The sequence below is a fragment of the Mesoplodon mirus genome, assembly GCF_964341445.2.
Source record: "Mesoplodon mirus genome assembly, chromosome: 13".
Classification (NCBI taxonomy): domain Eukaryota; kingdom Metazoa; phylum Chordata; class Mammalia; order Artiodactyla; family Ziphiidae; genus Mesoplodon; species Mesoplodon mirus.
The window spans coordinates 10044636-10059366 of NC_138989.1; the positions used below are offsets into that span (position 1 = coordinate 10044636).

Sequence of the window (14731 nt, forward strand, 5' to 3'; positions counted from 1 at the left end):
GAATGAATGAAGTCTGGTGAGGTCTTTCTATTCCTCCTATTAAATCAATCATGAAGTGACTCCCACCCCCACTGTAGGGAATTTTTAAAAAGACTTTATTTGTTTTGAGCAGTTTTATGTTTATGTCAAAATTGAAAGTACAGAAATTTCCCGTCTACCGCCTGCCCCAAATATGCACAGCCTCTCCCATTATCAACATCCCCCACCAGAGTGGTACATTTGTTACAATCAATGAACCTACCCTGACATGTCATTAGCACCCAAAGTCCCTAGTTTACAGTAGGGTTTACGTGAGGGTTCTCTCTTGGTGTTGTACATTCTGTGGGTTTGGACATATGTATAGTGACATGAATCCATTATTATAGTATCATACAGAGTATTTTCATTGCCCTAAAAATCTTCTGTGCTGCACCTATTCATCTCTCCCTGCCTTCCTGCAGTCTCTGGCAACCGCTGACCTTTTTACTGTCTCTACAGTTTTGCTTTTTCCAGAATACCATATAGTTGGAATCATACAGCCTTTTCAGATTGGCTTCTTTCACTTAGCAATATGCATTGAAGTTTCCACCGGGTCTTCTCATGCCTTGATAGCTCATTTATTTTTAGTGCTAACTAATATTCCATTGTCTGGAATGTACCACAGTTTATATCCATTTACCTACTGAAGGACATTTTGGTTGCTTCTAAGGATGGCAACTATGAATGAAGCTGCTATAAACATTCGTGTGTAGGTTTTTGTATGGACATCAGTGTTCAACTCCTTTGGGTAAATACCAAGGAGTGTGACTGCTGGATCATATGGTAAGACAATGTTTAGTTTTGTAAGAAACTGCCACACTGTCTTCCAGAGTGGCTGCACCATTTTGCATTCCCACCAGCAGTGAAGGAGAGTTCCTATTGCTCTACATCCTCACCAGCATTTGATGTTGTCTGTGTTCTGGACTTTGGCCATTTGAAGGTGTGTAGTGATAACTCATCGTTTTAATCCACTTTTCCCTGGTGACATATGATGGGAGCATCTTTTCATATACTTATTTGCCATTTGTGTATCTTCTTTGTTGAGGTGTCTGTTAAGATCTTTGGTCCATTTTTTTTTTTTTTTTTTTGCTGTACGCGGGCCTCTCACTGTTGCAGCCTCTCCTGCTGCGGAGCACAGGCTCCGGACGCCCAGGCCCAGCGGCCATGGCTCACGGGCCCAGCCGCTCCGCGGCATGTGGGATCTTCCCAGACCGGGGCACAAACCCGTGTCCCCTGCATCGGCAGGCGGATTCTCAACCACTGCGCCACCAGGGAAGCCCCTTTGGTCCATTTTTAAATAGAGTTTTTTGTTTTCCTATTGTTGAGTTTTAAGAGTTCTTTGTATATTTTGAATAAGAGTCTTTTGTCAGATGTGTCTTTTTTCTCCCAGTCTGTGACTTCCATTTTAATTCTCTTGAACAGTGTAAGGATTTGATGACATGTTTTTTCTAGTTGTCCTTGGGAAGCAGTTGTTGTGAGTCAGGTGCCTGAATTTCTTGTATTATAAATGGATTGGAGGCTATAAACACTCCTGAAATCAGTGGGCTGAAGGATTAGAGGTATGTTTTACAGTTTATGACATTTTTGAAGAAACACAATTAACTGATAAGCCCCAGTGTCATAGAAAAATGTCTAGGATTAAATGGCAGAAAGGCTAATTGTCATTTAATTGAATTTTGCAACCTTATTCTTCCTTGTTAGATGCTTTGTCTAAGGTCAAAGAAGGAAAAAAAACATAGATGGGAACTCATTCAAACTTGGAGAAAACATTTGGAAAATGATGGTGTCAATGAAAGTTCTAACAGTTAAAAATTTCAAAACATTTAAAATACATTTTGATTTGTTTTGGAGCTCTGCTGGTTGAAATCAAGTATATTAAACGTATTCATTGGAAATTTTCACGTCATACAGTTATAACAGGTGGTTCTCAATTCTGGGCAGTTTTGCCATCCAGGAGACGTTTGGCAATGTTTGGAAATATTTTTGGTTGCCACCACTGGGAGCATATGTTAGTGGGTAGGACATCTATTGGGTGGAAGCCAAGATACTTCTAAACATCCTACAACACCTGGTTTGATGGACTAGCTCTACTTTTTCCTAACACACAGTAACATGTATAATTTTAAAAATAAATGACATTTGTATGTGACCTGAAAGTGTCTCTCATGCCAGTGGTGGGGAAAACAGGTAATACCTGGGATACGCCTTGCTCGTAAAAGGACTCAGCTGATGGTATTTTCTAGAAGCATTCATTAGAAGTTACCCACAGCCAAAATATCTTGAGGAACTCTTTCTTGCCAAAGGGACCAGAATAGCTTTGTCTCTTTATATCTAGAATGGGGTTAGCTTCTTACTTTTCCTGTCCTTCCGGGGGCACGGTTTGTACAATACTTAATGTTCCACTAAGTCTCGTTCGTGTCTTGCAGTCATTCCTCTTACCTCTTTAAGGTGCCTTGGGGCATCTCTGCTTGTGTTATGGTCCAGTTGAATGCTCTGAGGGCAATCACATTTCTGTTTTCTTCGTGTTTTGGGAATGTGCTCTGACATACCACCTGCCATCCCCTCCCTTGTTGCCAGGGCCCTCTGGAGTCTCCATTGTTACAGGAGATTATCACAAAATTTCACCATTGTTTGCCTACAGCTCCATCTCCCCACTATAATTGGCTTTTCAAAAACTGACAAGGAGAGTATCTTTTTCCTTTTGGTACCCCCAAGTGCTTGGCACAATAAAATTTTTTTTAAATAAAATAAATGAATAATTGAATGTAAGAACATCATAAAGTCCTTCACTATGACTCAGTGATGATGATGTTATTCCAGAATCTCCATCACAATAATCATCATGGATTCATGTTCTGCATAAAACTGGTAATTGTTTCATTCTGCGCAAGAACAAACAGAAGGTCTCAGCTTTCCTGTCAGTCTTAACTAGTTTTAACGACGGTTAATTCTATTTGGCAGTGTCTTATCCTTTTAGTATTGGCACACCGCCGTCGGTCCCTCCTAATTCTCTTTCCTCATATGCTTACCATGCAGTTACTACTTCTGAAAGAAAATTGGTGGGGTTAATGTGGTTTTTGCTTTATGTTTCCTTATTCATTTTATTTATTTTTTTCCCCTTGTTCTGTTTCACAAAGGATTTGCAGAGGCCAGCGATTGTTCTAATAGGAAATTAGTAGGCAGCTTTCAGGGAAATGCAAAATGGTGCTGTTAACATTGTATTCTAATTTAGGATGAACAAGTCCCAAGATTCTGGTAAAGACTTCTATTTCTGACACCTGGAAACTAATAGGTTTGGCTGGATTAGAAAAATCAGCAGAGGCATTGACTAGATCCACATTCTCACCTTTCTGACATTCTTTATATCAAGTCAACAGTGTCTGTGACCCACTTTGCATCTCTCTTCACCTTGCCATCCCCAAACTTTGGTTAACCCTCTCATGTCATTAGAAGTATTTGTTATTTTCATATATTTTTCTGGACTGGGTCAGCCCTTGCAACATGACAAAAGCAGAGGCTGGGAGAATTTCTAACATCTGCTGAGAAGCAGGTTTTGTATAGAGGAAAGGATTTGGATTCAGATAGTCCAGAAGTTCCAAATCCAGCTTCACCACCTAGAGCTGAACAACTGAAGATTAGTCACTCCATATCTCTCAGCCTCAGTTTCCCCATCTGTAAAATGTGGATTATAGTTCCTCCCTCTCAGGGTTATAGTAAAGATTAAATGAGATGTGCTTGATTAAAAAAAGAGGGAGAGGGGCTTGATAAATAGTAGCTATCATTATTACCCCAGGATTATGTTTGGGGGAAAAATGTGTATTAAGCAAGTCTGTAGCTTTGGTTTTATACTGATGTATGTATGCGTGTGTGAGCCTGCATGTGATAACACGTTTCCAGTTCTATCTAGTGTAGGGATTGGAAATGTACAGAAAGGACTGCCTCCCTTTCAAATTTTAGAAATATACATAAATAGAACATCATACACACAATTTACAAATTGTGAAACAAAAATCCATATTATTACCAGCTAGGCTGAGAACTAGATCATAGTAGCAACATGATTCCCTGAAAGGTCACCATCCTAACCCTAGGTAACCACTATCTGGACTTTTGCTTTCTTTATGGTTTTATCACCTGTATGTACATCCTTCTCTAAATATTTTGTTTTGCTGCTTTTGAAATTTATATGAAGGAAAACATACCTTAAAAACCTATAAGGCAAAAGAATCTGAAAAAGAATATATATGTGTGTGTGTGTATATATGTATACACACATATGTGTATCTGAATCACTTTGCTGTACACCTGAAACTAACACAACATTGTAAATCAACTCTACTCCAATAAAAAGACATACTTTATTGTTTTGCTTCCTTCACTCAGCGTTGTTTTGAAAGTCATTATGTCATTGTGTTCAGCTGCAGTTTGTTCCTTTTCATTGCTGTATGAAAACACTGCAATATAAAAAATTATCCTTTCTATTGCTGATGGATATTTGGGTTGCTTCCAGTTTTTCTTTGTTTTTTGCCATGATATTGTACGGTACTATTTGTACATTCTTGTACATATCTTCTAGTGTACACAATTAGGAGTTTCTCTAAGGTATATACCCAGGAGTGAGTCATAGAATGTACATATCATCAACTTTAGCAAATAGTGGTAAACTCTTTTTCAAAGAGACTGTACTGATTTATACTCCCATCAGCTATGTATGAATGCCTGTAGCATTGCAAACACTGTCAGACCTCCTCCCCCATCCCCCGCCCCAATCTGGGTGCATGTTATTGTATCTCATTGTGGTTTTAGTTTTCTCATTTCCTGATTACGAATGACGTTGAGTATATTTTCGCATATTTGTTGGCCTTTTGGATTTCCTCTTTAGTGAATTGACTAAGTTGTTGTCTTTATTTTAAAATGTCCTATCAGACAGTCTCAATACCTTCACCTATTTGTTGCACGACAATCAGTCATCGAGGCAGGTGGGATTTCAAACTCAAAACATTTGCTGCCTCAGCTGTAGCCTATAGCAGAGAACCAGCTGGTTTACCAAAGTAAGTACTTCGACCTTAGGCAGGATTGAGGAACAAGACCACCAGGCAGAGCGGCCTAGCTGTCTTCCTCCTCGCAGGTGGCCTGAGAGCGAGCAGGGGACACGGCCCCGGGATCCCAGAGATCCCCAGAGAGCACAGACACAAATAGACGCGCACTCAAAATTGCATCCTTGTGCGTAACCGCCAATTTCAAACTTCCAAGACCTGCCCTGCCGGGTTTGCCCTCCCCGTTTCCCATTGGCCATGAGTCAAAGGAAGGAACAATTTGATTGGCTATCTCTTTCACTTCCTCTGTCCCTTTAAGGACTTGGGTAGGGCCTGGTTGAGGTATAACTGTCCATCATAGGAGTGGGAACGCTGATTGGTCCAGACGTATCTGGGCCCCGCCCGCGCCGTTCCCCACGTTCAAATGCTGCGGCGGGACGCCCGGGGTGGAGTGGAGCGCTGACTGGCGGGGTCGGCTGAGCGTGAGTCTGCTCCCCTCACGCCCAATTTCCCCTCCACCCCATTCTGCAAGACCTGGGGAAGGGCCTCCTCCACCCACACCATTACCGGCTTTGCCCTTCGGAGCCGGGAGGGCGGCGGTTCCGCCCCCAGGGCTTCCGGGGGTCGGGAGGGTCTTCCTAGACTGGCGGTGCACTGGCCCACTTCCACCAGAGCCGAAGGGTCGGCCCGGCGATGCTGGGGCCAGGGAGTTGTTCCTTTCTCAAGCTTGGTGGGGTCCTGTGTTTATTCTGCCTTGCCTCCTGTCAGCATTACTAGTGGGGGCCGGCAGCGCCTTAGAATCTGTGTGACCTTAATTTGCTTTAGTGTCTTCATACTCTTCGTACCCATCCATCACTCCTATTTCCTGCCTCTTTTACTCTGTTCCAGCCCCTCTGGTCTCCCAGCTACTGTCAGAGAAGCCCAGGTCCTGCCTCAGAACCTTAGCTCTGGCTGTGCCCTTTGCCCGGGATACTTTTCTTTCCCCAAATATCAGCAAGGCTTGCTGCTTAACGCCCTTCAGATTTTGGTTCAAATGTCATCTTCTCAGTGACGTTACTCTGACACCACTGTTATACACACTGCCATGCCCCAATTCCCCCATTTTGCTCTTTTTCTTTTCTTTTCTTTTTTTTTTTTTTGAACTCCATGGCGCTTGAAACCTTTCAACATACCTGTATTACGTAGTTTGCTTATTTTCAGTGATTTATTCAGTAGCTATTAGTATTTATGTGCTGGGCTATATGTTTCCCCACTATATGAAGATAAAAGTCCCTGCCCTGGTGGAGCTTACATTCTAAGGAGGGCAGATAAACAAACTTTAAAGTAAGAGAGTATGTCAGATAAGTGTTACTCCTGTTACACTGAATAAAAATCTGATTTTTAATCTCCGTCACCAGATTGAGCATCCCAAGACCCAGTGGTGGCTGATTTTCACCTCCCTTTCCTGATATCCTGAGGGAGCTCGGGATCTCTCAAGACCTTGCTGCTCAAATCTGCAGAACACATTTAACCGATCTCCCTTCATCACTAGTGGGGAGATGTTGAAGTTCAAGTATGGAGCACGGAATATGCCGGATGCTGGTGCTGCTGAATCCATTGCCAGTCGGGCCTCCAGGTTGAATCTTTTCTTCCAGGTAACAGACTGGCTTGCCAACTTTGCTCACCTCTGTGTGTTTCCTTGGAACCTCTTTGTTACCTTTGCTTTTGTTATAGGACTGAGGCTAATCCAGGAGAAAATCCCCTTTGGTGTTTCATATGCGCTGATAGTTTTGGAAAGGATCCATTGTTCAGACAGGAGTGGGTAGCTGAACTTGCCCTGGAAGGAAGACCTTTTTTATGACTTCAGTACTAAAGTTTGTCCTTTTATTAAAGAAAAGTAATTGAGCAAAGACACTCTTTTGACCGAAATTTCTATACTTGTAATCCTATAGAAATATAGAAATCTTTTTCATTCAAGAGATGTTTATAGTTTAGATTTTAAAAAAAGCAGTTTTGATAAATACCACACCTGTGAAACCCGCTTTCCTCTCAAGATACAGAACATTTTCATCACCCCAAAGGATTAAAACTTGATGTTGTCAGATTTTTTTCCACGTAGATTTCTAATTCTTTTGTTTCTGATGTAGGTGGAACACCGTTGATGTAGAAATCCTTGTTTGACTTATGTATTCGTAAGTGAAAGGGACAATACAGATAGTGGTGAAGATTTAGGTTTGAATCCTGGCCCCAGTACTTGTTAGCTGTGTTACCTTGGGCGAGTCAGTTGCCTTCTCTGAATCCATTTTCCGTTCTTTATAATAGAGGTTATAACACATAATTTACAGAGTTATGAGGATTAAATGAGATAATCCATGTAAAGTACTTAGTTTCTTGCCCAGCTCTTGGTAAGCCCTATATAAATGGTAACTGTTATTAATAAGTGTAGAAATAGTATTAGTGACAGTAATAATAAATTGTTTTTAGCAGTCTTTCCTGATCTTTTTCTTTCCAATTAATACATGCTCTTATAGACTTTTTTTTTTTTTTTTTTTTTTCTTTTTGCGGTATGCGGGCCTCTCACCGTTGTGGCCTCTCCCGCTGCGGAGCACAGGCTCCGGACGCGCAGGCCCAGCGGCCATGGCTCACGGGCCCAGCCGCTCCGCGGCATATGGGATCCTCCCAGACCGGGGCACGAACCCGTATCCCCTGCATCGGCAGGCGGACTCTCAACCACTGCGCCACCAGGGAGGCCCTCTTATAGACTTTTAAAAAAATTTATTTAATTTTTGGCTGTGTTGGGTCTTTGTTGCTGCACGTGGGCTTTTCTCTAGTTGTATAGAGCGGGGGCTACTCTTCGTTGCGGTGTGCGGGCTTCTCACTGCATTGGCTTCTCTTGTTGCGGAGCACGGGTTCTAGGCGCGCGGGCTCAGTAGTTGTGGCTCGTGGGCTCTAGAGCTCAGGCTCACTAGTTGTGGTGCACAGGCTTAGCTGCTCCACGGCATGTGGGATCTTCCTGGACCAGGGCTCGAATCTTTGTCCCCTGCATTGGCAGGTAGATTCTTAACCACTGCACCACCAGGGAAGCCCAGTAATAATAAATTTATGTTCACATAGCAGTAGTTATATTTAAGAAGGCATTTTTGTATGATACTATTTAATAGTAATTTAATAGTAATACTATTAAATTTAATAGTGTTTAATAGTAATACTATTACATTTAAACCAACTATACTGGTTTAAATGTAATAGTATTTTACAATGTTATATTAGTTTCAACACTAATACGATCTTGAGAACATTTTTCCCAAGATATTGGTATTGGGGAATGTTCAAACAGATCAGAATGGGGACAGATAGAAAGTGTAGGTGGGACCATCCCCATCACCATTTAAGTCATGAGCCATTTTTCACTAATGAATAGTCTATTCTTAACCTCAGCTGACTGAGTGCTACCACTTTTTAGCCCCTTTATCGTTTTACTCCAAAACTTCCAACTTATGACAGAATTTATTAAGGGCTTATCATGTGCAGATGTGGAGGGAGACAAAGGCTTGCCCAGAATCACACAGCTTGTAAATGGTAAAGCCACGCCCAATTTTTGGTCTGTGGGTATGTAACTGCTGGGCAATACCGCCAGAGTATGTCAGAGTTTATTAAGTGTGTCTTGTACTTAAATGTCATTATAACAGCAAGGATTATGGATAAACCCCTAATTCATCTTTTTTTTAAACTAATGAGTTCCACCCCACCCCCAGGACAGCTGCTATTTGCAAGTGTAGCATAACCCTAACATTCGCCTTAATATAAACAGGTAAGGATACTGTTTTTCCCCTTCCAGCTGAAACTGCATTCCTTCTTGGATGGGACTTGAACCCAGCCAAAACTCAGATTGGACTTGAACCCACGATCCCAGACTTAGGAGGGGACTTGAACCCACTGTCGTTTAATTGAAACCGCTCACCTGGTGTCAGGACTTACTGAAGCTCAGGTTCTCTTGTCTCAGCACAGAAAAGACAAAAGAGTGAGTTTCTTAGCATAGGATGCTTGTGAGAGATACAAACAGCCAGCAAGGGAATGCAGCCCCGAGAACAAAGAGGGGCTACATTTTTATAGTCAAAGAAAAAGTGGGGAGGGGAGCAGACCACCTTTTTTCTCATTTTTGGGCAGACATCAAGGCTTACATCATTAGTTCCTCCTTTCACCCTATATGATCTAACTGGGACTGTCATGGTGCTACTTAAATCATGTATATTAGCAGGAGAGTGAAAACATATACTAAAATATGCTAATTCACCTCGGGTTTCAATATAATGTCCCCTTTCACCTAGTTTCTTTCTCCTTTCACCTGTATTTCTGTCTTGGCTACATGCAGAAATGCTAGTCTTCAAGGACCATTAACTTCCTGACTTCGTGTAAAAAGATTCAGACCCCATATCTATTGTCTTGTGTTTTAGCTATCAGGACTTGTGGCTTTAGTGTGCTTGGTACTTGGATGCACCTGGTCTTCCTTCAAGGTAGTATAGATTGTTGCTAGGTTACTGGATTCTTTTCTTGAGTGGTCATTAGCTTATAACAGTCTCCCAGACTCCCTTAAAATTCCCTCTCTGTCCTTAATCCCCTAGTGGGATTTCTAAACTATTTAATTATCCTACTCCTATCCCTATCCCAGTGCCCTTTTAATGAGGTTTGAATAGAGAGTAGTGGTTTTGTTTTCCATTTAGGTAAGTACTTTAGACAGGCTCTCAGTTTCTACTTAACACAACTTCCCCACAAGCTCTAGGTCAGTGGTTGGCAGACTTTTAGATTTTCGAGCCAGCAAAATTTTACAAATTTGCTGGGCTGACCTAGGTTTGCCAACTTTCTAATTTGCCAAGTAAGGAATGTAAAAAACACACAGAAAAAAGAAAATCATATTATCTTCTGGTCCTTTTATTTCATAAAGGACATTTTAAGAAATACCATGAGAGGAAGGACATCGTTGCAAAATAAAGGACCGTTTTACAATTTGAATACACGTAGCTTTATAAAAGAGTCACCATGCAGTGTTCATCTTTTCTCATTTCATGGCAGACTTGAAAACTTTGTTAAGACTCAGTACTGTATTTGGGAACAGCTGCTTGAACTCATTAAGGAACAGAAGAAACAAAGAATCTTAGTTTCCCAGTTAGTGGTAGAGCTCTGAAATGACAGAAGGGTAATTTTTTTGTGACCCAGTGCTTCACAAACCTGGCTGAGGTCTGACTCTCTAGGGAGGACTTGTTACTAAAACATATTCTAAGCTACAAACTGGGAAATTCGAATTCAGTAGGTCGGGGTGGAACCTGAGAATCTGTTTTTTTTTTGTTTTTTAAGTGCTCCAGTTCTCCAAGTGATTCAGATGTAGCCAATCTGTTTCTGTTATCCAGTGCTGTGTAACAAACCACTCACAAAGTTTAAAACAACAGTGATTTATTTTGTCTTATGATTCTGTGGGTTGGCTGCATTCAACTAGGTGGTTCTTCTGCTGGGGTCACTCACGGGGCTGTATTGAGTTGGGAGCTTGGCTGGGACTGGAACATTTGGGTGCCAGCTGCTGGCTGGGGAGCCTCAGGGTTCTACTGACCTCTCTTCTCCAAAGGTCTTTCATTATTCAGTCAGTCTAACCTGGGGCTTGTAATTTTTTTCTGTGGATAATAAGTATTTTAGATGTCATGGGCCTTACGGTCTCTGCTGCAGCTAGTCAACTCTGTCATTGTAGCACAGAAGCAGCCATAGACGATGTGTAAATTAATAGGTATGGCTGTGTTCCAATAAAGTTTTATTTATAAAAACATGCAGTGGGCCAGATTTGGCTGACCCCTGGTCTAGCCCAAGCTTCTTGACTTGGTGGATGGCTTCCCCAAAAAAGCAAAAGTAGAAGCTGCCAGACTTCTTAAGGGCTCCACCTTGAACTGGCACATGATCCCTTATGTCACGTTCTGTTGGTTGACGTGAGTCATGGCGATGGCACAGATTCACGGGGAGAGGAAATAGATTCTGACTCTTGGTGGGTGCAGTGGCAAGTGCCTTCAGAGTTAGAGGAACTGTTGGTGGCCAGCTTTGCAGAGAGACCTGCACACAATCCACAGCTTGGCACATGGGATTCATTGCTCTAGACCAGGGGTGCAAACTCATGTCTTTGGGGGCCAGGGAGTGTAAAGGAGTCAAGTGAGCCAGATGGAAGAGCTGCGAGTGAGGTCTGCAGTGAAATGCAGACCGCATCCGTTACCCAGAGGGGCAGCGCTCCTCAGCTGCATCTCAGCATCCCCAGGCAGGAACGTGGGGGCATTGTTGGCCAGATCTGCCAGGGTCTCACGAGAAGCCAGAAATCTTCCCCTCCCCCCCCCTTTTTTTTGGTGTGAAATCTCCTGATTTTTCAATATTGGCAGATAACTCAAATTATTTTAAATACCACAGGCCAAACAAAACACGTCTGTGGGCTAGATGCAGTTTGCCAGTTTGCAGCTGTTGCTCGAGATCGTGAATAAATTCACCTTTAGTGCAGTCATTCCATTTACACGACCCTAGATTGTTCAAGTGAACTAAACTGAAGTTATGTCAGCAAACCTCTGGGAACACAGGGAGGAAGAGGCAATCATTGTGTCCTAGTGCAGAGACATGGAGATGTGACAGGCCCAGCAGGGTTCAGAGTAAATGTCCCCACGAGCCTCAGACCGTTAAGAAAGAAGGACCTTTTCTTACTCTTGGCATCCTGGTGACGTTTTTCTCCCGAGGTGCTGGAGGAAGAAGCCCACGGTGATGGGATGTGCAAGTGATCACTTAATGACTGTCAGTGGATGTTGCTTTAAAGAACGAGGCCACCGAATTATGTCGTTAGTGTGTGTCGTGAGCAGTTAGTCGAGTTGGTGGCTTGCAATTTACTCTGCGTGGATGTTATTGATCAAAGCTTTTCATTATTGACAGTGTCTCCATCTGCTGTTTGCTGTTTTTAGGGGAAACCACCCTTCATGACTCAACAGCAGATGTCTCCTCTTTCCCGAGAAGGGATATTAGATGCCCTCTTTGTTCTCTTTAAAGAATGCAGTCAGCCTGCTCTGATGAAGATTAAGCACGTGAGCAACTTTGTCCGGAAGTGTAAGTGTGGGGGAACTTTTTCCTGAAAACTGTCCTGCTTAGAGAGAACTAGAAGGATGCCAGAGGCGGGATGCATTTGTGGGCAGTGGGAGTGGGTGGGAACTCTGCTTTAGACGGACTCACCTTCAAGGTCAGCTTCCACCTTCAGTCTCTGGGAGGCCGGATAAGTCAGACCTCTTGGTTGCAAGTGACAGAAACTCAAACTAGCTTAGGCCAAAAAGTGAATTAAAAAATTTTTTTTACTTTATTGAAGTATAGTTGATGTACAACATTGTGTTGATTTCTGCTGTACAGCAAAGTGATTCAGTTATGTATATTGTTCTTCATTATGGTTTATCACAGAATATTGAATATAGTTCCCTGTGCTATGCAGTTGGACTTTGTTGTTTATCCCAAAAAGTGAATTTTTTTTGGCTCATGAAACTGATAGTCCAGGGATGGGTCAAATTTTAGGCATGGCTGGTTCCAGGGACTTAAATAACGTCCTCTGGCTCCATCTTTATACTCACTTAAAGCTGATTATTCATTAGGCATTATAAGCACAGTGCTTAGCGCCCACAGTATTTAATTTTAATACATTGAATTTATTGTAATTAGTTTAATTTATTTTAAAATCATAAGAAAAATGTGGGTATGCTAATAATGTATAATGATTCTGGATTATATTCATCTTTATACCAATGCAGTCATAAAAAATGTATATTTTTATGGAGCAAGGGACTGACGAAGGCAAAAGTGCCTAGGGACTATGGAAGTCATGAATTGGCCCTGCCCGCACCTTGTTGTTGTGTTTTATTTATTTATTTTAAAGTATTTATTTATTTGGCTGCACTGGGTCTTAGTTGCAGCATGTGGGATATAGTTCCCTGACCAGGGATTGAACTCGGGCCCCCTACATTCGGGAGCGTGGCGTCTTAGCCACTGGACCACCAGGGAAGTCCACGAATACACCCTGTTCTCGACTCTCCTTGACTTCCACGTGGTGGGGAAGTTGACTGCTGGTTCCCCAGTTTCGTATTTTTTCACGTGACCCCGGTGTTTTACGACCAGCGCTGATTTTGCCTCCCAGGGACATTTGGTAGTATCTGGAGACAGTTTTGGTTGTCACAGCAGCAGGGAGGGGCTCATGGCAGCTAATGAGTGCAGCCCGGAAACGCTGCTGAACATCCTACAATGCACGGGACAGCCCCCCACCACCCAGAACCGTGGGACTAGCGGGCCTTTCTCTCTCACTGTGAAATCTCAGGGCCTCTTCCTCTCCATACGGCTCTTCTGTGTGGTCTGTCCATGAAGGGTTGGCCAACTACAGCCTGGGATACCTGCTTTGTAAACAAAGTTCCGTTGGAATAGAGCCACGCCTGTTCCCTAGGGCTGCTGTCAGATCACAAGGCATTTGAGTAGGCGTGACCATATGGCCTACAAAGCCTAAAATATTTACTGTCTGGCCCTTTAAGAAAAGGCTGCTGACCCCTGGTCTACACTCTAGCAGAGGTGTCTAGACCTCCTCCATGGCAACTCAGGGTTTCCAAAAGCACAAAAGTGGAAGCTGCCAGGCCTTTTTTGGGCTCAGGCCTGGAAGGGACGTAGAATCTCTTTGGCTGCATTCCACTGTTTGCAGTGAGGCATAGGGCCCCACAGATTCCATGTGCCAGGGAACTATGTATATCTTCCACTGTCTATGTTCATGCAATCCCAGGGAAATTCTCATTGGCTCTGCTTTGGGTCACTTGCCCACCCCTTGACCAGTCACTGGGCCAGGGTGTGAAGTACTGTGATTGGCCTCATCTAGGTGCCCAGGGGTCCAGGGCACTGTGATCACCAGGACCTCATGGAAAGGGGGATATACATTGCCCAAAGGACCTGGAAGTTTTGAGTGGATTAAACCAATGTATTACTAAGTGACCGTCGGTACCCTGTCTATTCTCAGTGCCCTCACCTGCGAAATAGGGGAAAACGCATTATCTCATCAATAGGGATTGAATGAGTTAGTGCCCAGTCCAGGCTTATCATGTTGCCTGGCACGTAGAAACAATCAATAAATGTTACCCAATAAAGATAACCATAAACCTCAACGTTTAATATATTGTGTACCTTTAACTTGAAAATGTACTTGGCGTATTTATTCATGATTCTGTGTTTGAATAAGCTCCCACCTTATTTTGTGGAATATTTAAATTCTCAAATAGGGAGTGGGAGGGGAAGGGGAATTATGTGACAGACTAATTTACTGAGCTATCAACATGCACCTTCTTTAGTCTTGAGATTGCCCTCCGCTTCCTTTAAAGCCGTGGATCTTCTAGACTCATTCAGTAATCAGGGGACTAGACTTAGTGAAACATAGATTTTTCTAATAGAATCCTCTTCCAGGGAGATGTTTCATATTTATATATATATTTTTTTGCAGTACGCGGGCCTCTCAGTGTTGTGGCCTCTCCCGTTGTGGAGCACAGGCTCCGGACGCGCAGGCCCAGTGGCCATGGCTCACAGGCCCAGCCACTCCGCGGCACGTGGGATCTTCCTGGACCGGGGCACGAACCCGTGTCCCCTGCATTGGCAGGCGGATTCCCAACCACTGCGCCACCAGG

General features: G+C 43.0%; 1 protein-coding gene across 1 annotated transcript in view; it reads left to right on the top strand.

Moving 5' to 3' along the window:
- The first annotated feature begins 5486 nt into the window (after nt 1-5486).
- Nucleotides 5487-14731, top strand: part of CIT (citron rho-interacting serine/threonine kinase) — a 171655-nt gene continuing 162410 nt past the window's right edge. Inside the window, exons 1-3 of the mRNA XM_082641760.1 lie at nt 5487-5536; nt 6452-6688; nt 12005-12146. Of these exons, the coding sequence (XP_082497886.1) occupies nt 6593-6688; nt 12005-12146 (238 nt within the window). The 5' untranslated portion in view covers nt 5487-5536; nt 6452-6592. The remainder of the gene's footprint in view (nt 5537-6451; nt 6689-12004; nt 12147-14731) is intronic.